The following is a 26196-nucleotide window of genomic DNA, read 5'->3' as shown; positions in this document are numbered from 1 at the left end:
AAAATTCATCAAAGTTGTTTCGATTACATGTAATGTTTGGACATTATTTCCGTGTTTATTGTATTTTGCTTATGGATGTACAGGACATTTCTCAAAATATTAAGAAAATTATGAAGAAAATATTCCTGACAGTTAACTTTTTATTTTAATCTAATTATCTTGTTTTTTTAGTTCATAATTAGCTTTTCCAATCTTATTATTTCCTTATTTCTTCACCTTTTTCCTTTCACATTATTCACGCTTCCTATCGCAATAAAAACATTTGTTACATTTATGTAATTAAGATAGTCTCACTTTCAAACTGTTCTATATTGCATTTGAAATTAGTGGAAAAAATTTGATGGTGATTTTCTATTTGAATAAAAAAGTTATTTCAATAAGAAGTAAACATGTGTTCTAATTAAAATATAATTAATAACGAAATAATAAAGAAAATCTAAATTTTTTAATTTAAGTACTTTAAATGTTCAAGATGAATTACGTAAAGTTTCATTGCGATGCAGAGATCAGTGGAATAAACGAAATTTATTTATTCATTTATTTACAAAATAAATAATCACAATAAAATTTTGCATAAATTATCGTGAATATTTGAAGTATTTACACAAAAAATTTGAGATTTTAGCTTAATGTTGTAAAAAATTATCTAATTGTTCCAACAAAGTAAACAATTAAAAAACATATTATTAAATAAAAATATCATCTTATTCACACAACTATGTATACAATTTATTTGAAATGTTACACATTTTCACATTTTACTTTCATTGTAGGGACTGTGTATGTCTAATACATTCTTAAAAAACTTTAAACTCGCGTAACTAAAAAATGTTATTTATTTATTATTTTGTTTTTATTATAAAAAGTAATTGCATAAAATTGCTAAATTACAATGTATTCTCTCATGTGAAATTACCGTGGAAACTGAGACTATCTTAATTACATAAATGTAACAAATGTTCTCGTTACGATAAGGAGCGCGAATAATGTGAAGGGAAAAAAGTGAAGAAATAAGGAAATGATAAGTTTGAAAAAGATAATTATGGACTAAAACAAGAAATAATTATAAAGATTGAAATAAAAAGTTAACTGTAAGGGACACTGACTGTCACAACAATTTACTTGAAATTTAACATCTTTTTCTCTTTCCTGGAATGCGACCGGATTCGAATTCGGGCTGAAACCGTGGCTAAAAATATTAAACTCGAAGATCGTCCCTGATTCTGCACGGGTGTGGCTTGGCCAAACGACTTAATAAAAGTATACGCAATATACGCACGCACGTAATACGCATATAGCGACGATTAGCATCGATGCAGTGAAAAAAATTCATTAGCATGAACAAGACTGTGTCCTTCGCGATTCGTATCGCGGCAGTTTTGCGTTTATCCGCGCCTCTCCACCTCTCTGTTCATTTTTCACGGGACCACTTTCAGTTTCGTCTCTCATGAGACCTCTTGCGAACGCTTTCTCGCGGACGAAAGAGCTATGATTATGTAAGCGTAAAATAGCGAAAAATTATGTGCCACGATTTATGTGGCCGAAATGTATTTAGGTGATCGAAGATTGACTATTTGCAATGCTAATCGAATTAATGCGGACTATTTAATCAATTAACTTCTTAAATACGGTCAAAAAAACTTTCACGTTTCTCAACTATAATTTATAATATCTGCTACATAATTATGCATTGAATTCTTTGTTAATTGATTACACACACCTACACGCGCGCGCACACACACATACACACACACATATATATTTGTAATTACAAAGAAGTTAATATATATATATATATATATATATATATATATATATATATATATATACGCACTAAAAGAAAAAATTACTAAATTTTAATAAATATATTTGTTTGTTTATTGTTATTACTGAATAAAAAAATGATAGATTAAATTAGTAGTTCTCGTGCTAAATAAATATTTATTTACATTTAATAAATATATTATTGCAAATATTCAAAACAAATATTTATTAAAATTTTTAGTAATTTTTTTTCTTTCAGCGTATATTTGTGTGTGTGTGTGTGTGTGTGTGTGTGTGTGCGCGTGTGTTGGTGATTATATATAATCTCTTACATTATTTTAATAATAAAATTTTTATATTTTTCATAATATAATTTATTATATTATGTAATGGCCTACACTAAGAAAAGAGTTGTTAACTTGATCAAAATTTTCAACTTGATTAAATTTCTTCAATTTCAGTATTTATTTTTCAGTAGTTAAGTTAACTATGTAAATGCTTAAATTAAAATTCAATTACTGATGTCAAGTTGAAAATTTTAGTCAGCATCTTTTCCTCAGTGCAGATTTTTATAAATAAAGTTAATCCTTATTACATATTCAAATGTATTCTTATAAAATTATATGGCAACTGTTTACGTAATGTAAGTAATAACCAGCTAAACATTATCAGTACAAAACGTTGTCTCGTGATTGCTCTGATTTACCCCACATTACGAAACGAGCGTTGGATTTACATCATCGCGTCGTGCTCATAAATCTTTCCAATACGTCGAATGAAAAATCGGCATTAATTAACTCCAAATAAAAAGAGACATTAAATCGCGGGATAAGCGGGTTCCGTTTGTGCATGCGTAAAAGCAATAAACCACGGGATTAATAATCCATATTCACGGTCATCGCACGTAACTTGAATCCGACCAAACTCGCTCTATTACGGCGACCAATGCGCTTGGCGCATATTTCTATAATTAGCACGATATCATTGGCACGCCGATATCACGCTGGCGGTAACTCGAAAAAAGCAAAAAGGATTACAAGAAGAGTCTATGGCAAATCTTTTTTTTTTTTTAATTTTTTCACACAAGTTAACTATTCAAACACGTTTGTAAGAACGGTGCAAAGATTATGAAAAAGATTTAATGCAAGAATTTCTATATATACAGGAATGTGTAATAGGAAATTATCTGCAATTAACGTATAAATAAAAAGTTTTAATATATATGAACACATTATTTTTATTTATAAAACACACTTGTGGTTTTTCCGAACATTTACATAATTGCATATCGCAAATTGTATAATTTTCTTGAAAAATAATATTATTTACTTTTTCTTTACACTAACTGATTTTTTTCTAAATAGCGTGTGGTACAAAATTAATTCTTGTAGCACAAATTAACACAAAATGAGTACTAAATAGTTCAATAGATCCTATTTGATTTTGCTCATTTGGTTGCTCATTTGTTAGCTTGACAGAGATGAAATCAAAATGCGTTCGATAGCATTTACGGGTTTTTTTTTATTTCAAGCACGCGAGATTCATTGCTCCCTTTAAAATCTAAAGTAATCATAGGAAAATTCTTACCAAAACAAAGATAATTCTTAAACTAATAAATTATCTTTATAGGTATTTTTTAATTGTACTTTTAAATTGTTTGAAGTAATATTGGCATTGAAACACACAAAAGTTCGTAGCGGCATACGTAATTGAATAAATCTATGTAGAAATACATCTGAACACCATATCTTTAAATTTCACTAAAAAAAAACCTAGTTTATCCCAAGCCATTATAAAGGTAACAAAATTTTAATATCTGTTTCTTAAATGAGTTTGTTTCTCAATAAATTCATTTTCAAGCTTAATTAGAGATATCTTATTTAGTAATTAAAGAAATATCCCTATTTGTAAAATGAATATGTAAAGTCGAATCGAATTTCGTTGTTGCTTCTTGTCTTTTCTCACGATTAATTCCTCTTGTTGTATGGTTATTAGGTCATAATGTGAGAAACTGTCATCCCAAAGATCGTTTATTATGATAGAATATCAAAGGGGTTAGTAGCGTAATATTGTGTAATTGTATTAGTTATTTGGTTTCAAGGAAAAAGATCAAAATCACACTCGTCTTAGATTTCTCAATGAGTGTAACCGTAAGCAATTGTCATCGTAAAAATCACGTGTGTATGTGTTTTAATAATAATTAATAACTGTTTGAATAATTTTATCTATTAATAACAAGTTTTCCATTTTATCAGCACCAAAGAACAAAAATCATAATTTCTTTACAGTTTACAATTAATTCGTTTATATACTGATAAATATAAACAAATTAATTGTTTATACCCATCTGTGTGATGATGCTTTTCACACATCCCTCAAAGACATTACATCGAACTTTTCATAAATAAAATAGAAATAACGGAAAAGAGAAAGATAAAGTGATTAATTTTGTCTATTTTATTGAAAAAAATATGAACACACGCGGGTTAAAAGGTACACATTTATTCGTCTTGTTCATTACGTTAACCACACGAAATCCGCCATTTACCATCATTTACATCGATAAATATCGCTCGGAGACCTCGTCGAGTATCTCATCGAGAAAGCGCATCGTTCCAGGGCTTCGTTACTCGGCATCCGCCACGCATTTGTCAAGCTCGTCCCCCGCGATAACCTTCGCGAGAACTCACCGAATCCGAGTAGAAATCGTGGCAGATCATTAATAACCGCATCGCGAGATAGATACGTTTGAAAGCGCCTTCGGGGTCGTCCATATGAATGCAATTCATAGAGATATACGTTTGAAGGCATGGACGCCCGCAGTACCGCACAAGATCCCAGACAACATCGTGTCCTCGAAATACACGACGACAAAAGCGTTCGTGCCGTCGTACGAAAAGTATGAATGTTTATCGTATCTAATAGGGGGACTGGAGGAGTCAAATAATGGGTTCATGACACGAAATTATATTTCAGTTTATGTAGATGATGTAAACAATATAAATCATTTAAGACGGATAATTTGTAATATTTATTAAATTTCTAATATATTTTTAATTTAATTATTAATAATGATAAGATACTTTGATAGAAATGGTCTCCCTTACCCTCCAAAATTACACTTAATGTAATATAGATAATGTAATAGTATAAATATATGGTAAATGTGAGATAATAATAAGATGTTTAATTATATACAAATAGACACAATGCAAAATCATATTTAATATTAGATCATACAATCCATAATAATTGAAATTTAATATTTATTGCAATATCTGGTACGATTATAAATTTAAAATAAAATTCATTAAATTTATAATCGTACCAGATATTTCGATAAATATTAAATTGATAATTAATATTAAATTTATCTCAATTAAAAAAAGTGTAACATAATTATTTTTACAGTGTTTTTCGTAGAATACCTTGCATTAAAAATTATTATAAAAAAATGATTAAATAATTTTTAATTTACAGTTTTTTAATATTAAAAAATTAAGAACAAATCCAAATACAAAAAGCATAAAAGCTATAATTAGTTTAATTTTGTCGGAGCCTATGTATAATTTATGCCGATTAAGAATTTAAAAATTTATTTTTATATCGTGTAATTTCTACGTTAAATTTCTCGAGCCTTCTAATCTTATGTTTAAATTTTTTTATAAAATATATTCTAAAAAATATAATTATTATATTTATAATATATATCATTTGTATATTTGTATATACTAAATATAATACAATTATAAATAATATTTTATCTATAATTCGTATGTGCATATATAGAGAGGGGCAGCCTTGCATGCAGCAATTACTCTCGAACGATTATCAGCGAATTTGGTGGCGAGAAAAAATAGTCTGGGATAAAACTATAACTGCCAAAAAAATTATGAGCAAAAAGATATTACCCCGTAAGGTATAACTCTATAAGATACAAAAGTAACAATTATATTAAAAAATTATCAAAAATACAATTGTTAAAATTGAAAATTTACAGCTAATTAAGAAGAAAGTACCGACATGTGTAACCGTGAAATATCTGAAAAGAGAGGAGCGATTGAAAAAAAAAATGAAAGAAGAATTTAAGAAGTCCAACGAGAAATTTAATACCGAACAGACGTTTGCAAAACCTAGCGATACGAAATTAAAGAAACGCGAAGAAATGAAGTTAGAAGAATGCGGAGATATGAAATTGTTAAATCAGGAAGAAACAAAATCAGAAAAATATGAAGAAATAAAATCAGAAAGACCAGAGGAAATAAAATCGGAAAATTGTGAGGAAACAAAATCAGAAAAATTCGAGGAAACAAAATCAGAAAAATTCGAGGAAACAAAATCAGAAAAATTCGAGGAAACAAAATCAGAAAAATTCGAGGAAACAAAATCAGAAAAATTCGAGGAAACAAATCAAACAGTATATGAAGAAACGAAATCAGAACAAATCGAGGAAGTGAAATCAGAAAAACGTGAAGAAACGAAACTGGAAAAAAATAAGGAAACAAGATCAGAGCAAACAGAAGACGCAACGTCAGAAAAATATGAAGAAACGAAATCGGAGAAAAATGAAGAAGTGAAATCAGAACAAAGCGAAAAGATAAAGTTAGAAGAATGCAAAGAAACAAAATCACAATAAGAGAAAAACACGAAGAAGATGAAGAAACGAAATCAGAAAAATGCGTTGACACGAAATCGCAAGATTATGCGAAAGCAATATCGGAAGAACGCGAAGAAACGCAATTAGAGAATAACAAAGATATAAAGGAGCAAAATACGAGAAAAAGAATTGAAAAAATATATTATAAATTAGAATTTAAAAAATTTGAAAACAACTAATTACTACATTATACGTTGTGTAACATGTAAAACTGTGACTACGAAAACAAAAAAAAAACAATTTGGAAAAATAAAAATATTCTCAAATAAAGAGAGTTGAAGATTTATTCAAATTTTAAATAAAGTTCTATGTAACTTTTGTATCTTAAATTATTTTTTAAATGCTTTTTACGTAAGATAGAAAATATATTTTTCAGAATTAAAAATTTTTTAATTAAAATACATATACTGGGAAATAAGGTCTATCATTTAGTTCCAGTATTCTACAATTACACAAATAATTACACAAGAGCTAAATAAAGAGAGATGTCTCTAATTCTTTTTTTATTTTATGCTGGCAATAGCTCATCCCATCAGTGCTTAGACTCATATTGTAACTTAATCTTTTTTAACAAATTTTTAATCGTTTAACACTATATATCTTTTTTTTTTAATTATAGTATAAGCAAGCTGAGCCTACAATAATAATTCGTGTATTGCCATTCAAAAGAATTAAAATCTTGAAAATCTTAGTTTTATTTGAAAATCTCAGTTTTATTTTGATAGATCAAATATCTATTAAAATAAAACTGACTTATCCTTTTACTGTATCTAGAGACTTCATATTGACGAAGAACATAATTACGAACCAGTATATTTTAGTGTTAAATTTTGTATTTCTTTTAAGACACCATTTCTAGGCAAGAGACTCTGTTATTTAGAATAAATTATAATCCTTTTAGCTACGGATATTAATCTTTGAGCTACTGAATGCAGAGCTACTTGAACGCGGAGCTGTACCGTTATACGCACAGCTCGGCAAAACGCGACCAAACGCGAAATTGAAAAAAAAAAGAAGAGAAACAAAGAGAGATTTTTTAATATTTTGTTACTTTGCACACGCATCCATAACGACAAAAAAAGACAGAAATATAAAAAAAAGTCTCTGTAGAGATTTTTCGTTATAAACAGAAGTCATCAGACTGATCATTTAGAGAGAATAAAGTCGTTGTAGTGGCGCACAATAGTTAAAATATTAAGTAAACTTTATACCTTCCTGAATTAATTAATTAATTTTATTAGTTCCTGTAATAGTGTCACAAAAAGAAGATTTCGTTCCTTACCTTTCTGACCTTCTTTTCCATGAATAGCCTATCATTGCACATTTTCCACAGTTTTGTAGACTCGTTTACCTAAAACAATAATTTTACTTGAGAACGTGTTTAATCTAAATATTATAATTTACATTATCAATAGAGATTAAAATTTAATTAATGGACAGTTTAGAATACACATGATTTAGATTAAAATTTGATTATAACGTATTAAAAGATAAAAGGAATTATATTTATCTTCATAGTAAAGGATTATCACATCAAATTATATTATATTTCTGCCAAACTAGATTATATCATATTACATGAATAATTATATACACATTATCTATACAGCGCAGAACATTTCAGCAATATTGTAAAAACTGTTGCATAGCTGCTACAGTATTACTGGGATATTTTGTGCTGTATATATATTTTTACAATACATTTAGGAAAAAATCGGAAATCAATAAATTTCCATTTCAATATTCTGAATATCAAAGAATATCTGCATTATAATAATTACATCTCTTTTTTTATCTCGATATGTAAATGTACAATACGATTATTAAATACTCTATATTCAAAAAAATAGTTTTGCAAGTAGAGCTACAATGTTTTGTATTATAAAATTTGACGGTGTAATTGCCAATGAAATATCAGAGTTTTTTAGAAGGTATTACTAAAATTACTGCTATTATAAATTCTATTGTGACAAACAATATTTTAGCAGTTAAAATAGCAATAAATTTTTGTTGCTAAAACCAATTGCCGTTTCGGTCATATAAAATTTTCATCTTGAATTGGTGTGAAGAATTACCACTTAAATTTTTTGGAGGACTTAACAACCATTCTGTATAATTAATAATTATTTTTATATAAATTTGTAATAAACGATTATATATGTTAACAAAAACAAATATCATTATACAGAAATGATGAGATTTTTTTTCCAATAACGAAAGATCATATATTAAATTTAAAATAAAAACTATATTGCATATTTGTGATTTAAAACTGTGCTACAAAATTGTGTTTATGGCGCCATCTAAGAAAATGAAAATACACTACGACGCCAATGCACAACAGGTTAGACCTTGAAATGCATATAGCCCGACTGTTGGCACACCCGGCGAAGGGAGCGCCGAGCGCGCGTACACAAACCTCAAATTTTTCTTATCATAACAGCTTTCGCGCGATTTATTGAGTCTTGTCGCGAACACAATCGAGACAAGCCACAAATACTAAAGTGTAAGAGCGAATAAACAGATAAAAATAAATTGACTCACTGTTCGCCGCTGGTTGCTCCATCCAGCTCGGCCGCAGCTCTCGAAGTTCGAGATCCAAGATCCTCCTCACGACGATTCGCCTTGATTCACACTTGGCACAAACGCGCGATCCTTCGTTTTTGATACCCGAGAGTATACTCGGCGCGTCGAAAATTCGAAAGATACGGAATACGGGACAACGGAGAAGACGCGACGCGACTTCGCGCAATCCCGACCGATCAAATTGTCGTCTGAGCGATACGGAGGATCAAGATTCCCCTCGAAACAACTTACACTTGGCACGAACGCGCGACACTTCATTTTCAGCATTCCCGGTATTTACGCGCGTCGAAAACTTGGGATGCGAGGCAAGGGAGGAGATGCGAAACACGATTGAACGCGATACGACGCGATGGTTGAAGCAATACGACGCGACACGCAGTTGGCACGAACTCTCGACACTTCACTTCACTTTCGGTACTCTCGAAACACTTGCTCGCGTCAAAAACTCTCGTACAGGACAACGAAGATGCGAGTTGAAATGCGCCGCGACGCGTTGCGACGCGACGTCTCGACGTCGCGCCATCCCGCCATCCCGCCGTCCCGCCGACCGTTGTCGTTTGAACGACCTGCGCAGCGGCGTGAAGCAAATATGGCAGCCGCGCAGGCGCACGACACTTCCTTTGCCAGGTGTGCCAATAGTCGTCAGGCGACACCCGCGACACGCTTTCGGAAGTTTAACCTGTACGGAAGGTATCTATAACCTCAAATGCATTTTCCGATTTGCACTGATTAAACTTATTAGAAATTTAAAGAAAAATTAAATTATAAATTAAAACAAAGTTTAATTTTAAGAAATTCTTTTGGCTTTATCTAATTTCACCCACCTAAAGATTTGCACGATGCTTTCAGGCTTAATGAATCGCGATCGATTATAATGCGAAATACGTTCGCAACTAAATTGCTCGCATACAGAATTCACTTAATTTCACCGATCTTTACGCCGTATCGTAGTAAACACTCTCAATCGAGACTCGTGTTAAAGATGAACGAGGCGTTTCTCCGCTATGAGAATGGCAACGACACGTTTAATATCTCGTTTCGCTATGTGGACGAGGCGACGAAAGTTGACCGTCAGTTCAACTTTTCCAGACAAGCTGCTGAAAGTGTGAACAATTTCCTCAAAAGGGTCGATGCGAACGTTTGCAAGTTTGTAAACAAAAAAGTAAGAAAAATAAATTTTCCCCTTTTTTCTCTTATTGTATTTCTAATTATTATAATATTTTTTGTATATGAAATGTTTTGTATATTTTATATAATAATATACTTTCTCTTTTTCTTTCTCTTATAATTAAAAAAGATTTGTCTAAGAAAAACAATTTAGATACAAAATCGATTTTTTTATATGACTTGTAAAAAAATTGAAATTTGGAGAACTGATTTCTAGAGATAAACTTTAAAAGTAAAATGTGATATATAAAATAAAAAATATATAACTCAAAAGTTTTTTTTTTTTTTTTAGGTAGATAGAAAAAGAAAGAAGAATCCTGCTGTGGAGATACCTGATTTAATAACGAGTGACAATGTGAATACTGGAAAAATCATGCTTCTCAAGAATGATATCAAAGTGGATGGCGACACAGTGTGTGAAAGCCTCCTGCAGGACTCTGCAGAATTAAAATTGATCATTTTCGAGAAAATCTTTTTAGTGAAACGAAATGCACCTTATGTTTTAAAAATCTCATTACCAACGAGCATATTGGCTGGTTTTCCAACTTATCCATCCAAGTTTGAGTCACTGTATACTGACAAGAAGCAATCAATATTTGATTGGTACAAAAATGATGCCATTAACAAAAAGCCAAACTCATGGATGCAAATAGGCAATGAATATCTATATGTACCTAGTGTGACCGATATTGGTTGTCATTTGAAAATTAGCTGTGAACCACGGAACGAATCAGATTTTGGTCCTAGAGTAGAAGTAGAGTCAAAGAATGTTGTAGAGGCTGGTCCTGGACAATGTCCATTTGACACTCGACATCAGTTCACAAAACAGAAATTATCAGACAAGAGGTATAATACTCATAAAAATATGATAAATACAAGTATACATTATAAAATATGAATAAAATTACAAAAATCTATATTACATATAAAATAATAATGTTACATTAAGTATATATGTTTTATTTGCAAATTGTATATTTAAAAAAGGAAAAACAGTTTCAGGATAATATGTTATAACATACTGGCAGATACATATGCAGATTCTGATTTTTCTAAAGATGTACTGTTCCCATATTGTCCACAATATGCATTAGATATGGACTATAGAAAGCAATTGATACTCAAAGAAATAATAGGTGAGTGATAAATATAATATAAGTTATTTAAATTGTTTTATTAGAGGTATAAAATATCTTAAATAATTTTTTTTATATTGAAAGAAAATTTTTAATTAATAACTTATTTAATGTATATTAGTTAATAATTAAATATTATTAATTTGCGAAATACTTGATTTTTTTAAAATGATTATCGAGTGAAGCAGTAGCAACAGTTAATAATTATTTTCATCATTTTAATATCTTAAAACGATTTTATTATAGGTTTTAATGGTGATATAATGTGCTTACAAGAGGTAGATAAAAGTATATACGAATATGACTTGTTGCCTTCTCTGTATATGCTAAATTACGACGGCGTGTTTATTACGAAGAACGAAATTAGCGAAGGACTCGCTACATTTTTCAATCAGGATCGATTTGAGAAATTAGGATTTCAGTGCAGCGTAATGGCACAAAATGTTGATTTTCCCAAGTTTGCTGCCATCTGGTCCAAAATCGATAATGATAAAATGAAGGAGAGATTTTTGAGTAGAAATACAACCATTCAGGTAATCGCGCATGATACAATTAAGATTTTAAGTAGATATTATATTCACCAGATGAAAGATAGCAATGATTTAGGTGACGACATTACGATCAAAAGAGAACCGATCAGAAATCTTGCTCATTGGCAACACGCATTTATATTTTAAACCTGATGCAGATCATATACGATTATTGCAAGGATATTATGCAGTGACATATATACACGATGTCGCGAAAAGGATTCAGGAAGAGGTACTTACCTTCCATAAAAATCTTGTACATTTAAACATTCAGAAAAATATTTAGAAGCATTTGTGTTTACATTTTTGCAAATTATCTTATAAAAATTTAATTTACTGAAAATTGCCATGTGTATGTTGACAGAATTCAGAATGTAATGTAAGTGTGATACTTTGTGGAGATTTTAACAGTGTACCAGAATGCGGCATTTATCAATTGATGACTGAGAATTATGTTCCAGAAACCTGCGAGGACTGGAAAAGTAGTGAGTGACTTTCCTCGATATTTTTTTAATTTACAAAAACTCGTTTCTTCCTGATTTTGTTACCCGTTTTGTCTTGTCACGCAATATGACACGGATGAAGTGACTATATTGTGTGAAATAAGAAAAAAAAATTATGTTTTCAGATACCGAGGAAGCGATAAAAAACATATCATTAACGCAAGATCTTTGCATGTCCAGCGCTTGCGGCACGCCGGAATATACAAATTACACGCCGGAGTTCTCCGCTTGTCTGGACTACATATTTTACGAAAGAGATAAATTTGAAGTAGAACAAGTGGTTCCGATGCCCAGTAAGGAGGAACTTACCCTTCATACAGGTTTACCGTCCGTGGTATTTCCTAGCGATCATATATCTTTATGCGCTGATTTAAAATTCAAAGGATAATAAATAGTGAAAATTATGAAATGGCGTACTCTAATATCTTGTATATTATTAAACATATATAAATCTATAAACATTCACACATGTGGGACTGTATAAAAATGCTTGTTGTCATCAACATTAACGCAAAATCTCTATTGCCGTCATTGAAACTTATTATTTTTTAGCGCTGTTTCAAGATTAAATAATTTTTACAAAATGTTTAAATTATTTATCTATTCTTTCATTATTTAAAAATGAATACACATGTTTTTTTCATATTGTTAGATTAATTAATATATAGTTCATAAAATATTAATTAAAGTTTTATAGAAAATAAGTTTTGTTACAATATTTAGATTACGCTTCTTTTATCATTGTGTTAGTATATCCATATCATTGTAATATTATGATAAAAGAATTCGTATTTCATACAACACCAATTATTGCAGAGAGTTTTCAGAAAGGTTTCAACCTTTCACATTTCATATGTAACACTTCTGAAATGATTTTGCAAAATATAGTATGAAACATTGCAACAAATGTTTCTAAAATTTTGTGATGTGAAATGTTGCAATAAAAATATTTCTAAAATCTATCATATGCAGAACGTTATTAAATTGGGTTTTTTAAAATTGTACAAATTTTTTGTTTGGGCATGTTAACATATCCAAGAAAATTTACCTTGTTGCTCTTGCCGATTGGACAACCGAAAATGTTCCAAGTCCGGTGGCATATTTTCACTGATTACATGAGCAAAAATTTCATAAGCCACTCACTAAGTTTATATAGAAGTATAAGAATGTTTTTATCATAACTTGTAATTTTCTGAATATAATTTAAAATAATTTTAAACTAAACTTTAGAAATAATCTTTAATTTATTATATTAAGAGGATTACGATCAGCAATATTTCAGATTCTTTCAGCAATATTTCTGCAAGATTTCAGACGTATGTACAACAATCGCAAACAATTTGCTATCCCAGAGACATCTCTGAAACGTTACAGATATATTTCGAAACTTTTCTGAAATGTTTCATTTTTTTCTGTTGAAATACTTCTGAGACATCTCTGAAAAACTTCGTTGCTATATGAGATAATTTCGACAAATGAAGAAAATAGTAAATCTTACCTGCAACAGATACATGCTGCATAACTTTATAACATTATGTTCAATTAATATTGATCGGCAGATTGTAAGAACTTTTAGGATAAGAAAAAAATCATAAAAGACACTATTCATTAAAAGAAATATATGTTAAAAGTGCAACAAATTCCTATAATCTAGAACAGATTCTTCATTTCAAGTACATCACATTAATTCCATTCATCATCAATCAAAGCATACATTCAATAATATACAAAGATACAAAGATACATACAAAGATACAGCAAAATGACATGTAATTTATATCTACAGTTATAATTTACAAAAGATTGATTAACTGTTTCTCCGATAACTTGGCTCGTAAAAGTCTGCAGATAACAAAAAAACTTTAAAACTTGATTGAACCACAAATTTTCTACTTTATGCAAAATTTTTCTAGAAGTAGTAACTTGAGATGTTTTTTACACCCTGGTAGCAAAAGAAAAAGAAGCTTAATAGTTTTGTTACTAGTCACAAATATTGTGTTTTTCATTTCTCTTATATATTTAAAAAAAATAATCAACATAAATTTGTTATATACACATAATAATCTCAAATAAATTATAGAACTCGTGATCGTTTACATACAAAACCTAGGTACGAATAGAAATTTTATAGTCTACAAGCAAATTAAAAAGTGGAAAACGTTTCACGTAAAAAAAATCTATAAATAGTACATTATAGAAAAAAATAGAAAAATTATTTTACTCTCTGTCTCATTAGATATTCAATAATTAAAATATCTTTTATTTATATTTTTCTTTTTTTAATTATTACGTGATTAGATTACATAAAATACCTCATATATTTATAATGATATGAATTTTCAACTTTCATAATTACTCCACAAATGTGACGTTATAAAATCTTAACACTAGCTTTTTCTCATCATCTAAAAGACAAAGATTACAAATTACTTCATAATCTTCATATCATAAATGAAATCATAAATTCAATCATGGATCAAATTTTTATAACTACAGTGAAATCTCGTAATAACGCGCAATTCGGTTTTGTAATAACGAGGTTGTTCTTACATATTGTTTCATTGGGTGCATACAAATATGCAACCATTCGGTGAGCGGTTTGTGGATTATCCCTTTCTTCATTCATGCTACTCTTGATCGACTTATTTGCGTTTATCGTGACGAAAGAATTTTTGCGCATTTCACTATTATTAAAATCCTATACAAGAAGCCCAACTGGCTTATGTCTGTATCACAATTATCTTTAACATTGACATATTATTAAAGACAGCTGGCTAAAGGCAAATTTTCGTGACTCAAGTAAGCACAGTTGACACACCAACAGTTGCGACACTAAGCGTCAGTACTTTTGATGTAAATGATAAAGGAGAAGCGTAGACGACTTATTCAGTATCGGAAAAAGGTCTAGAAAATGTTAAAAATGACTCGAATTATGAAAACTGCCCATTAAGACGAGATAATGAAAAATGAAATAAGCGGAAAAGAAAAGCACATTACGTTGGCGAAATTATTTATTAAAATTGTAATCGGCTTATATATTCTACTTCAGTATCATCTAAATTGTAGAAGAGTAGCTTATGGCGAAATAATGATTCGAGTGAAAAATTTCTAATAAACTCTATCCTCTACTCTAATAAACTGCAGACCTATTTTTTTCTGTCACACTTTGCTTCCATTTCCGTAGAAACATAACAAATCTAATGTGTATCTAAAGTAATTCTTGTCATTATTATAAGGCCCTGTTGTAATAAAACATACTTAATCCTTTCCGCTCCAAGTATTTACATGATAACACATAATCATGGAAATTTTTATTTTTTATAACCTGACAAATCAAAAATAGAAATATTTAAATTAAAGATTTTTTTATATTATCGCAGCTGTAAATACAAATTATAAAGAATATAAACTAAAAATTAGTACAGGAATTAATCAATAAGGAAATATAAGATTGACAAGATTCTTTTAATATTTGGATGTTTCTGTGTATTATTGGTACAAACTTAATACGTGAACTAGATTAGGACTGAAAGGATTAAGGCCTTCCCTTCTTTAACATAACTGTTATGAACGATTGGCTGAATATCTTTCGAAAACATTTGGAAATACATTATGCTACTTCAATTGCGAAACATAATACATTGATACATAAAATAAAACATGTCGCGCTAATGAACACTTAGGTGTTTGTAATTTTTAAAGAAACAAACATGGATTGTCCTTATTCAAAAATTAAATTATGTAAATCATGTTATTGTTGGTGCTTTGAATAATACAATTATCATACGCGACATGAATAACTATGCATATTTTTTTACGCAGAAAAACTGACTTCAAAATTACATTGTATCCTCACTAGTTTAAAAAGAAAAAAAAATATCAATTTCGTAATATCCATTATATCACAAAACATCAGAACAATCGGTTTGCTTCATATTACAAGGGAAAACTAAATAAAAAAATATGATATAATATAAATATATGTACAACGTGGCATAAAAATCATATATTTTGTAGGATCCATATATCCTTTTTAATTCACATGTGTCTGAACATTCAGATGAAAGTCAAACAAACTCACATAACACTTCGTCACAAATTTTGGTTACCATCAACTCACACGAACGTGCCATGAAACTAATCGAACTTATCGCATTTACAATGTTACAACAAATTTATGCAACGTGACACAAGTGACAACACATAATCGTTGAAACCTGTTAAGGTCATGGCACACAAAGAAACTTGAGCAGTCTGACGTAAGGAAATAAACAGTTTGGATTTACTACCGTTACGTTATGCCTTAAGTTCTTGATTACCTGATTAACTTACTGCTCAAGTTTTTCTGTATACTATAGCTCTTAGGGTGCTTCCTTTCCGCGTCTTATCAACGAATAAAAAAATGCGTTTCCACCAGACAAGAATACGTGAGATAGAGAGAACGCAATACTACGCAAGGATTTGCACGATAATTTTCATAGACGATTGTTGCTCGCTCGTTAGTTTAAGGTTATCACATTCCTCTTCGTGGCGCGCTCGGCACCAATAGTTGCAACGCGGTCATCGCATCGGGGAATAACGAATGATAATTTACCACCGGCACGTAGGCTGCGGTTATGACGCGACCGGCAAACCATCGGCCATGCAGCGAGTTCACCGCCGCCACGGCAGTTGCGATCGACGGACACTTCACGTAAACATTGCCTTGTGGTGATGCTTGGTCCACGTATACATGTAGGACACCGCCGTGCTTGTTACATTCCTCGATCACATCATCGCGAATCTCTTTTGCCCAGTTAGGATTTGTCTCACTAGAAACATTAATGATATAAATTATAATTTCTAATTAATAAAAATTCTAGTAATTACAGATAATGCTTTTTTAACAAGATTAACATTAATACATAAAAATTAGTTTTTAAAAGATGTTTTTACAATAAATGTGTCATGTTATCGTTAATTTTGCATATAATTAATCGTACACATGCTATGAACCAATCATGATAACATTTTTATTTAGCATATATATTCCCCCTAGTGAAAGTATGGCACACATGACACTAGGTCTACAAATATGCAACGATTAAAGTAAATGCTCGATACAATGAAATATGTGACTTACTTTTGTGGATCAAACATGTTCGACAACATAAAGCACTGTGTCGCAATGGGAGGTGCGGCCTGAGGCGGTGGTTGTGGCTGCGTCATTACTGGTGCCATATTTAATGCGTTCGCTGCAGCGGGAGGAATTTCCAGGCCAGTACCTTCCGCCAATTTGAACATCAGTTGTAATCTGTAAAAATACCATAAAAATGTTTAAAACGTAACTTCAATTTACATATTCTTCTTTTAAGAATAAGAATCTTTCTTGTCGTTATAATTTTCTATTATACTTGACGTACCTTCCAGTCGCTCCTAGATCAATTCCACTGCGATCTAGCTCATCAGTATCGAGTAGGGAAGGTCCCTGAATCAGATCAGTTCTTTCTGTTACATTTCCAACTTTCATAGGTCTACCAGCGAGTTCGAATCCATTTAGCTGTTCCAACGCTTTTTTCGCGTCGTCTGCATTTCTGAACTGAAAAAATAGTGAAGATCATGAGTTATAACAAAAAAAAATACGAAATATAACAAAAAATTGAAGATATCAAGATTTATGCATTCTTTGTTTATTAAAAAATATTAATAAAAAAAATCAGAATTATTAAAGAATTATTAAATATCTAAAAAAAAATAAAAATAATGGCATATAAATATAATAACGCTATCAAAACTTACTGTCAGAAAACCATAACCCTTGCTGCGCCCCGTTTCAGGATCCATAATCAACTGTATGTTGTCAATTTTTCCAAATGGTTCAAAGATTCCGCGAAGCATGTCCTCCGTAATATTGAAGTGCAAAGATCCTACGTATAATCGCATGGGTCCTGTTTGTCCCTTAGGCATTAAGTTCGGCATTGAATTACCCATACGATTCTTTTCAGCTTGTGTATGCTGTACTACAATAGGCACTCCAAGAAGCTTTTGACCCGACAAACCAAGAGCCTACAAAGTAATGCAAAAGTCAAGAAAAAGTAATCAGTTATTCCATATATAAAAAAATTTCTCCAAATAAAAAAACAGAAAATATCTCACAAAATTTGATTAATATTTTCCCAATTTTATAATAAACTTACAAGTGTCACACTCTCTGGATCTTTAAATTCCACATAGGCAATGCCTTTAAATCTTCGAGTTTTGTTGCATGTGATAAGTCTTACATCCTGTACTTTGCCGACACTTGAGAAGAATTCTTCCAAATCACGCGCACGAATTCGTTGGCTTAATTGCATACAAAAGACAGTCCGGGCATCTCGTTCCTCTGGTGTCAACTCATCATTTCTAAAGACAAATATTCATTAGATAAATATTTTTGTTAGATATAAACAAAAACATTAAAAAGAGTAACATCAAATTTGGCCCATTTCTTGGACCTCGAATTTCGAACTTTTTTATGCCAAATAGTACTATATAATGGAACATTAATCCCAGAGAAATTTTAAGATGAGCATAAGCACGATTCCGGAGATATAAAAGGTTGAAAGTGATGGTTTCTCGTAACATAGGGCGCAGTTTTTAGACTTCTTTTCTGTTGTTTGAATAAAAGTTACCATTTCCTATGTATTTTTGCGCGCTGTACACGAACTTGGTAAGCAAATTACTCTGTCATGTCAGAGTTCTTAGAAAAGTGTCAAAAATGATCATTTTTACTTCACCATGGTGTTAAAAAAAATCTATTTCTATCCATCTAAAAATCTATCACTCACATTAAAAAAGTACCCCAATCTGTGAGAAGCAAGGGGACTCTTAGTAAAAAAGCATCTCGATCCGTGAAAGGCGGTGTCACGTGTCACTTCAACTCCATCTATCTCGGTAAATTTTCATACTATATGAAAACTAAGATCATATTTTAATCCAGGATAATCCATAAGAAACAATGTTTCACTTCGAGAAATGGGCCAGAAAAATAGGTCTTTTTGGTGTTACTCATTAAAAAAAATATATATATATATATATAGAGAGAGAGAGAGAGAGAGAGAGAGACATATTAAAAATTCTATATTAAAAATTTTGAAAAATTTTGATTTATAAATTTTGATATTGTTGCATATTAATTTCTGTTACTAAATGCAATAGTAACAAAAACAAACTTAATATTCGTATTAATTTAGCATAATATATCACCCAAAATCACGGATTGCAATTCCATGACTGGGTCTAGTCAATTATGCATCTTGAAAGTAGAATACAGATAATAAAAATGTAGTTATATAAATTGTAATACATTTACATAATTTACGATTAATATCTTTTTTAAATTCAAATTAATTTTTTTTTATTTCTTCTACAATTATGATATAATCATAGTTGACTTTTATATTGAATCATTGTACTACTTTTTACATTTATTCTATAAGTCTAAAATTCATGTAAATCTGTTTTTGCTGAAAAAGATTCGCTATCCATTCAAAAAGTGGAAAAAGTATTGCATTGATCTTTGTGCCTATGACCTAGTTTACACTTGATACGCGAATCAAGTACTATATTCGCATCAAATCGCTTGGTACACTCGGTGTAAACGATCGCGGATTATGCGCTCTGGTCTGATACTCCTGAACCACGAGGCATTACTAGAAATTCTTATGTCGAGAAGAAAGAATAATATAAATATATACTAAATTCTTCTAGAATTTTTACTATATTCTTATTATTGTAACTCAGCTATTTGCTTATTTTTTGATAGAAAATCTATTGTTAGAGAAAAACTTACGCAATGTTTCTTTTCTTAATTTTATATATATAAAAATAAGATTCTTATATAATAAAATGTTGATGTGATAACATTAGTTTCAACGTTGCAAAAATTAATCAATCTACTAATTACACTTTATTAACATAAAAGTCTTATAAATATAACAGATATACTTACATTCCAAGTGGACTATGACCTTTACCGAATGGTGGTCGGGCTCTAGGCAAGGTCAACGGTGTTAGTGATCTCTTCCTCCTTCTGTCTCTGTCTCGATCTCTGTCTCGCCTATCCCTATCCCGATCGGTGTCACCACGATCCCTATCTCGATCCCGTCTCTCGCGAGATCTCGATCTACGCCGACGATCGCCGCGGTCGCGATCCCCCCGATCTCTGTCCCGATCGCGGTCCCGGTCCCTGTCTCTGTCGCGATCCCGTCGATCTTTGTTGTCTCGGCGATCGCGATCTCGGGATCGTGAACGTGAACGCGAGCGATGTTTGCTCTTCCTACAAAAAGAAAAATACTTTAATTAAAAAGGTTCGCTCGAAATAAAAAGACCTGAGTAATATTCCCTTAAATGTCAAAATGAAGATTCAAAATATCCACGTGTGTGTATGGAATCGTTATTTCAAATATATATTTTTTGTATATATGCTCAGCTCATGTTCAACGTTTCTTTAAAAAAATGGTTTTCATTTCAAAATTAAAACATTAATTAAAAATTTTTTTTTATATTAAAAAATAATGAAAATTACCAAGTAAATGGCAGACTTGAGAAACATTTTGTTGAAAAGTACTATATATGTGTAAACTATTAACTAATCCCCTACATATATATTATAAACTAATACTAGTCTTGAATGAACTATTTTAACACTAGATACACCGTTATTTTTTTACACATTAAGAGGACTAAACGTATGAATTATTATAAAAATAAAAGAAATAATAAAAAATTAAATATTTTATCAAGAAAATGATTGATAAAGTCACAAAATTTTGGGATCCCTATCTTTTGCGCAAAAGATATTAAATCTAAAAAAATAGAAACGGCCTATAATAATCACTCGATATTTCTACTGTTAATATCCGCATTGTTGTTTAATGGTAATTATATAGAATATGTTTGTCATATTAAATTGAGATTAAATATATTACTGTAGAATGTCTGGATTAAAATGTAGTATTTTTTTACAATTAAAATAAAAAATGTTAAAATGAGATGAATTTATTGATTTAATTTAGTCATAAAAAGAAAGTTGTATTATCGAATTTTTTGGCTTTCTTTAATACCGAGTTTCCTAAGACTCGGGTAGCACAACACAACTTCGTAATTTTATACAACTTTTTTTCTTTTTTTACTCAGAGTTACAAGGTAATTACGTTTCGATTTCGCGAAAGGAGAATCTGTAGTACAGATATTCTTCCTATATACTTACCATCATCGGGTTAAACCTGGTTTTATGAAATTAACCGGCATTTACTAATTGTATGGGGTCTATAACAAAGAGAATAAAACTTCAGATGGGTCTGTTAGCGAGTGACTAATGCTGCTTCAATTATGGCGCAAAGATATGACATCACAAGGCGTTGCGGGAAACAATAATATAACTATTCTTTTTTTTTACTCTAACTTGAATCGACAGTGTATTGACCGGTATACAGGAATTAATTTAACGCCAACGTAATACTTAAACGATCACGATGTACTTTAACAAGCTTCTTTGATAACTTTTGTAACCTGTGCCAGAATTATTTCACGTTACAGTGAAGTACACACGGAATAGCACAAGGTCTAAATTTTTTCATGTTCCTCATTTAGGTAAGTAAATTTCGATTGGAAAATCAAAGTATCTTTTTTACTTTCAATTAACGTTACTTTATCATCATAACACTTTTTATCATTGACACGTCATATTCAATGCCATAATCCAAATGCAATGTTTATTTTGAAAGTGACCCAAGTAAAATCTCAAAACACGATAAAATGAAGATAAGACGATGGCAAGTGTTGATGTGTTTTGGCAAGACCTCCAAATTCTAGTAAGCTTTAATGCGTGACATAGGGCCACCTAGTCTTGCTTAACTTCAAAGTCAAATACAAGGGTCGTGCAATTAAGTCTTGTAATCCTCATCTACAGTCTCCACTGAATTTTTAACATAGCCAGGTAATCCAAAAAGAAAAGAAAAAGGTTCTACTCACCCAGACGATTTGCGACTAGACCCATTCTCCTTGGAGGACTTGTCTTTGGAAGAGGAGTCCTGCTCCTACGAACAGCAAACAGTTGAATGCCATGCCAGCCAGCCGATGTGGCAGGGACGCGCGAACAAGGGGACAAAAAGCAAATCGTAGAACGTTAGTAAATTTCATAAAGACAGTCTTTTCGCTATAAATATGTATAAATGTAACAAATTATATATATCTCTTTATATTTTCTCATTTATATTTTTTGTTGTCAAATGTCAAATTCAATAAGAATTATAAACAAGAGAATCTGTTTTCTTTTTCATATCGCCTGTCAGTACTACGGTAGCAACCTTCCCTTGCTGCGGAAAAAGCAATGCTCTTTTTTGATGCTGGATGACGGAGACAGACGTCGGCGTCAATTTCTCGTGCTCTTTCTCATCTTTTCTGTTCGTTTCATTTCCGGAACTCTATGGGTCTCCGAGAGCGCTGAGGGAGGGAAAGGTACAAGAGAAGAGAGAGCGAGCGTGAGAGAGAGCGTGTGTAACAGAGAGAAAGAGAAAGAGAAAGAACGGGGCGAGCATAGCGATGCGACACCGTCGCATGCACCTGGCTCAAACTTACCAATCGCTTTATCGGGTATTAGGAAAGCATTGCAATCTTGGGTTGAGCATGCCTTGGTGTTTAAACTACCAATGGCCAACCACACATCCTTTTTCTTCTGCAAAAGAGAGCCCTCATCAAAGACAGCACGATTTCAAAAAGGTGAAAACGCGATCGAGCACCCCTAATCGCTAGCCTACGGATCACTAGCGCGCATTCGCTGATTAGGGAATGGTGCCTTTCGTTAATCAGGGACCGTTTTAGATCACCGCTCTTTTTTCCCCCCCTCCCTTCCGGCACGGACGAGAAAAGCTCGACTCGTAAGCACTGCAATGACCCGCACAGACCCGTGATCTGGCTGTGTCCAGAAAATGCTTCTTTCGTTCTCGCTGTAACTGTTCTCGATGTACATCGCATCTCAATGACGATGCAATACGTAATGGTACAAGCAATGAATATATTCTTTTACTTGGACATTGATTTACTTGGTTGAAAGTTAAACTTCATTAAGAATAAATGAAGTATTTTCTGACGGAGAACAAAAAAGCAAGTTCTTGAAACATTTCCTTAAGTAAATTTAAATAACTTGTTTTTAATTTGCCAATTTACAGTAACAATTTCGGTACGCGGTCATTTATAAACTCAAGATGTAACACGGGGTGCTTACAAAATTCCTATCCAAAATTCCTCTTATTCTCAGATGTTTTGTAAAAACCAAAAATTATACATATACAGAAATGTACTAATATCTTTGTAATAAATTTTAAAAATATTTTGGTGGAATAAAATAATATATATAAATTACAAATTGCTGCATATTTCAATATTTAATATCTATGCTTTTCATATAATTGCACTCTAAAAAATTGAAGCTCTCTAGTAGGTGTAGATATGTATATATGAATTATGTATTTACCCAAACTGAGAGCTGATTGATAAGATGGATAGGCATTTTGTAAGTAAACAATTTAAGAATATTGGATTTTACAGACTAAATAATAATAAGCTAAAAGCAAGGTAATAATTTTGGAAGCCTGACGTGTCTTCTGATGCACTGCGATTAAGTGATGTGATACCTGATCGACGTGCCACTACCTAGAAGGCAAATTGCTATCATTACAAATTGTACAAAAACAGTGGGCAGAGTTTTAATATTCACGTAAAATGAGCTTGTTCGTGAACCTTTGCAAGTAAAACGTTTTTTTTTTTTTTTTTTTAACAAAACATTCGACATTATTGCATTTTAATTATGCTTGGATTGCCTTGCATTTCAGTTATGTAATAAAAAAAATTACTTTGTTACATTTTATATGTAGCAATAGTGTAATTACTTAAATTAAAACAAATTAAAAATTAAAACAAACAAAAAATAACATTGTAAATATTTTAAACTTATAAATTACAATCTAGTTCAATCAACAAGCTCTATTTATACTTGGTAATACATTGATATTATATGTATAATTATACAAGATAATTATGTAAAGAGAAGATAACTAAACAATAAGAAACAAAGACTTGGGCCAATTGGAGATAACGAAAATAAGCATTTTGTAAAACTTGACTTTCAAATATGAGCTTATCAATGTTATTTAAAATACGAAATACCCTTTTTAGATTTTACAAATAAGATAAACTTTATCTTGGCAAAACGATGCTATGTTAATCGAGCAAGAGATATTACATTGTGTCAAAAAAAATGCAAGAACGATCTGATTTATCCAATGTGCAAACACTTGATATATCGACTTTTAGGTAAAGTATTTATTTTTGAGTCACAAATACGCTTAAATCCATAAGTCCACGAATTCATGAATCCCTGTACGCTCGATGATAGATTTTTAGACCCACAAATGCCAAGAGTTCCATAGAACCTGAGGGGGAGGGGGATCCAAAGATCCTTCGGTGCGTACGCAAACTCAGTCGCGCACTCTCGCACTCACACACGCTCGCGCACTCATTCAACTTTCACTCGCGCTAACTTTGTCGCAAAGACCTCCTGGTATTGTTACCACGTGCGCAAACAGTATGGACAGCGTCGCCATGTGGATTATCACGAGTTATCGTCATTATCACTGTCGAGAACTGCTTCCAATCGAACGTGCACCGCCATGACGGGGACGCGTGTAATCTCCATTTTAATCTTATGAAACCCTTACACCTTTGTAAGAAAAATAAAAAAAAGATAAAAAAACGGAGAGAGATTGACTAGAGAAAAGGAGACAGGGGTAAAAAAAAAAAGAGAAGTAGAGAATGATGTTAGATGATCAGTATCTTAATACCTCGTCGTCTTTCAAGTGCAAGGAACTCGCTGGCGCACATCCTATGAGCGCGAGGGTACATGTTACGTACCATCTATAAGTACAGAAAACGGAGGTGTTGATCAATAGTTGGTACATCAGACACAAGGGCGTACTTTGTTCTACATATATAGATTACATATACATATACACGTGTACAACTATATCCAAGTACCACACAGAGAAAAAGAGAGTAAAAAAAAAAAATAGAGCGAGACAGCGGGATGGAGGAGCGGTGATGGGTTCCCTTTCTCTCATACGGCGGCGAGTATAATGTGCATATATTGAGAAAAAAAAAGAGAAAAGAGACACGTCTCGCCATCCAATATAATGATGCACGAGCGTGAGCGAAACGGCGGATAGAGATCAAATGAGAGAAAGAGATAGAGAGAGAGGTAATAAAAGATCGATATAAAATTGACAGAGAAACAAGGCTTACCCCTTTCTTGTACGGCGCCTCCAGCATCGCCTCGACATCCAAATCCTCCGCCATTGCGCGAGTCGGGGAGCTCTCTGAAACGCCACGCATTAGCAGACCACAGAATTCACGCTGCTTGCGGACAAGAAAGAGATACGTAAATTGCGAGGAATTCCCGGTATCCTAGCTATCGACTACGGGCTACAGACGTACAGACGGCAAGTGCCGTAAATGAGAGGCAGCTCTCGAACTATGAGATAGAGATTAGAACGCGAAAATGATGATCGTTACGCGACGACGTCGACGACGAACGACGACAGCAGATCAGATAAAATGGCCGACACCGGATTCGACAGACGAATCTTCCCCACCACTATGCCTCCCCCGGAAATGACGCTCGTCAATACGTGAATCGTTCGACAATCGTGGGGTCGACCGAAAGATAAAACGCATTCGATTTGCATAAGTCTACACTTTTACGCATCCAAAATGGATTAATAAATTAGAATTATCGCTCCTAGAATTATTGAACTGATAAATGTTAAGCCTGTATCAAA

At 31.8% G+C, this 26196-nt stretch overlaps 3 protein-coding genes across 8 annotated transcripts in view; 2 read left to right on the top strand and 1 right to left on the bottom strand.

Moving 5' to 3' along the window:
- The window catches only part of LOC120359004 (cylicin-2-like), a 35107-nt gene extending 28416 nt beyond the window's left edge, over window positions 1-6691 (top strand). The window contains exons 3-4 of the mRNA XM_039455151.1: window positions 5554-5683; window positions 5765-6691. Of these exons, the coding sequence (XP_039311085.1) occupies window positions 5570-5683; window positions 5765-6400 (750 nt within the window). The 5' untranslated portion in view covers window positions 5554-5569 and the 3' untranslated portion in view covers window positions 6401-6691. The remainder of the gene's footprint in view (window positions 1-5553; window positions 5684-5764) is intronic.
- A 2947-nt stretch (window positions 6692-9638) lies between these two features.
- On the top strand, window positions 9639-13983 carry LOC105194785 (2',5'-phosphodiesterase 12). Of its 2 annotated transcripts, none has more exons than XM_011159888.3 (8): window positions 9639-9697; window positions 9857-10169; window positions 10467-11020; window positions 11171-11310; window positions 11557-11843; window positions 11917-12072; window positions 12205-12325; window positions 12469-13983. In XM_011159888.3, the coding sequence occupies exons 2-8, from the start codon at window positions 9882-9884 to the stop codon at window positions 12729-12731; spliced, it is 1809 nt and encodes a 602-aa protein (XP_011158190.3). In that variant the 5' UTR covers window positions 9639-9697; window positions 9857-9881; the 3' UTR covers window positions 12732-13983. The 2 variants fall into 2 exon arrangements, with proteins under 2 accessions (XP_011158190.3, XP_039311055.1); XM_039455121.1 differs by having other exon boundaries at window positions 9643-9697; window positions 9990-10169.
- A 1806-nt stretch (window positions 13984-15789) lies between these two features.
- Window positions 15790-26006, bottom strand: LOC105194783 (RNA-binding protein 39). Of its 5 annotated transcripts, XM_026131413.2 has the most exons (10): window positions 25853-26006; window positions 25661-25771; window positions 25204-25276; window positions 22337-22401; window positions 20313-20639; window positions 18520-18724; window positions 18122-18388; window positions 17746-17921; window positions 17466-17636; window positions 15790-17154 (listed from the first exon to the last, which is right to left on the bottom strand). In XM_026131413.2, exons 2-10 carry the CDS (start codon window positions 25696-25698, stop codon window positions 16857-16859), a joined length of 1620 nt encoding a protein of 539 aa, XP_025987198.1. In that variant the 5' UTR covers window positions 25699-25771; window positions 25853-26006; the 3' UTR covers window positions 15790-16856. The 5 variants fall into 5 exon arrangements, with proteins under 5 accessions (XP_025987198.1, XP_039311075.1, XP_011158188.1 ...); XM_039455141.1 differs by lacking the exon at window positions 25204-25276 and having other exon boundaries at window positions 25853-26005; XM_011159886.3 differs by lacking the exon at window positions 25204-25276 and having other exon boundaries at window positions 25661-25995.
- Window positions 26007-26196: the final 190 nt, after the last annotated feature.

The sequence above is a fragment of the Solenopsis invicta genome, chromosome 1 (genome assembly GCF_016802725.1).
Source record: "Solenopsis invicta isolate M01_SB chromosome 1, UNIL_Sinv_3.0, whole genome shotgun sequence".
NCBI lineage: Eukaryota > Metazoa > Arthropoda > Insecta > Hymenoptera > Formicidae > Solenopsis > Solenopsis invicta.
This window is presented reverse-complemented; position numbering and strand designations above follow the sequence as displayed.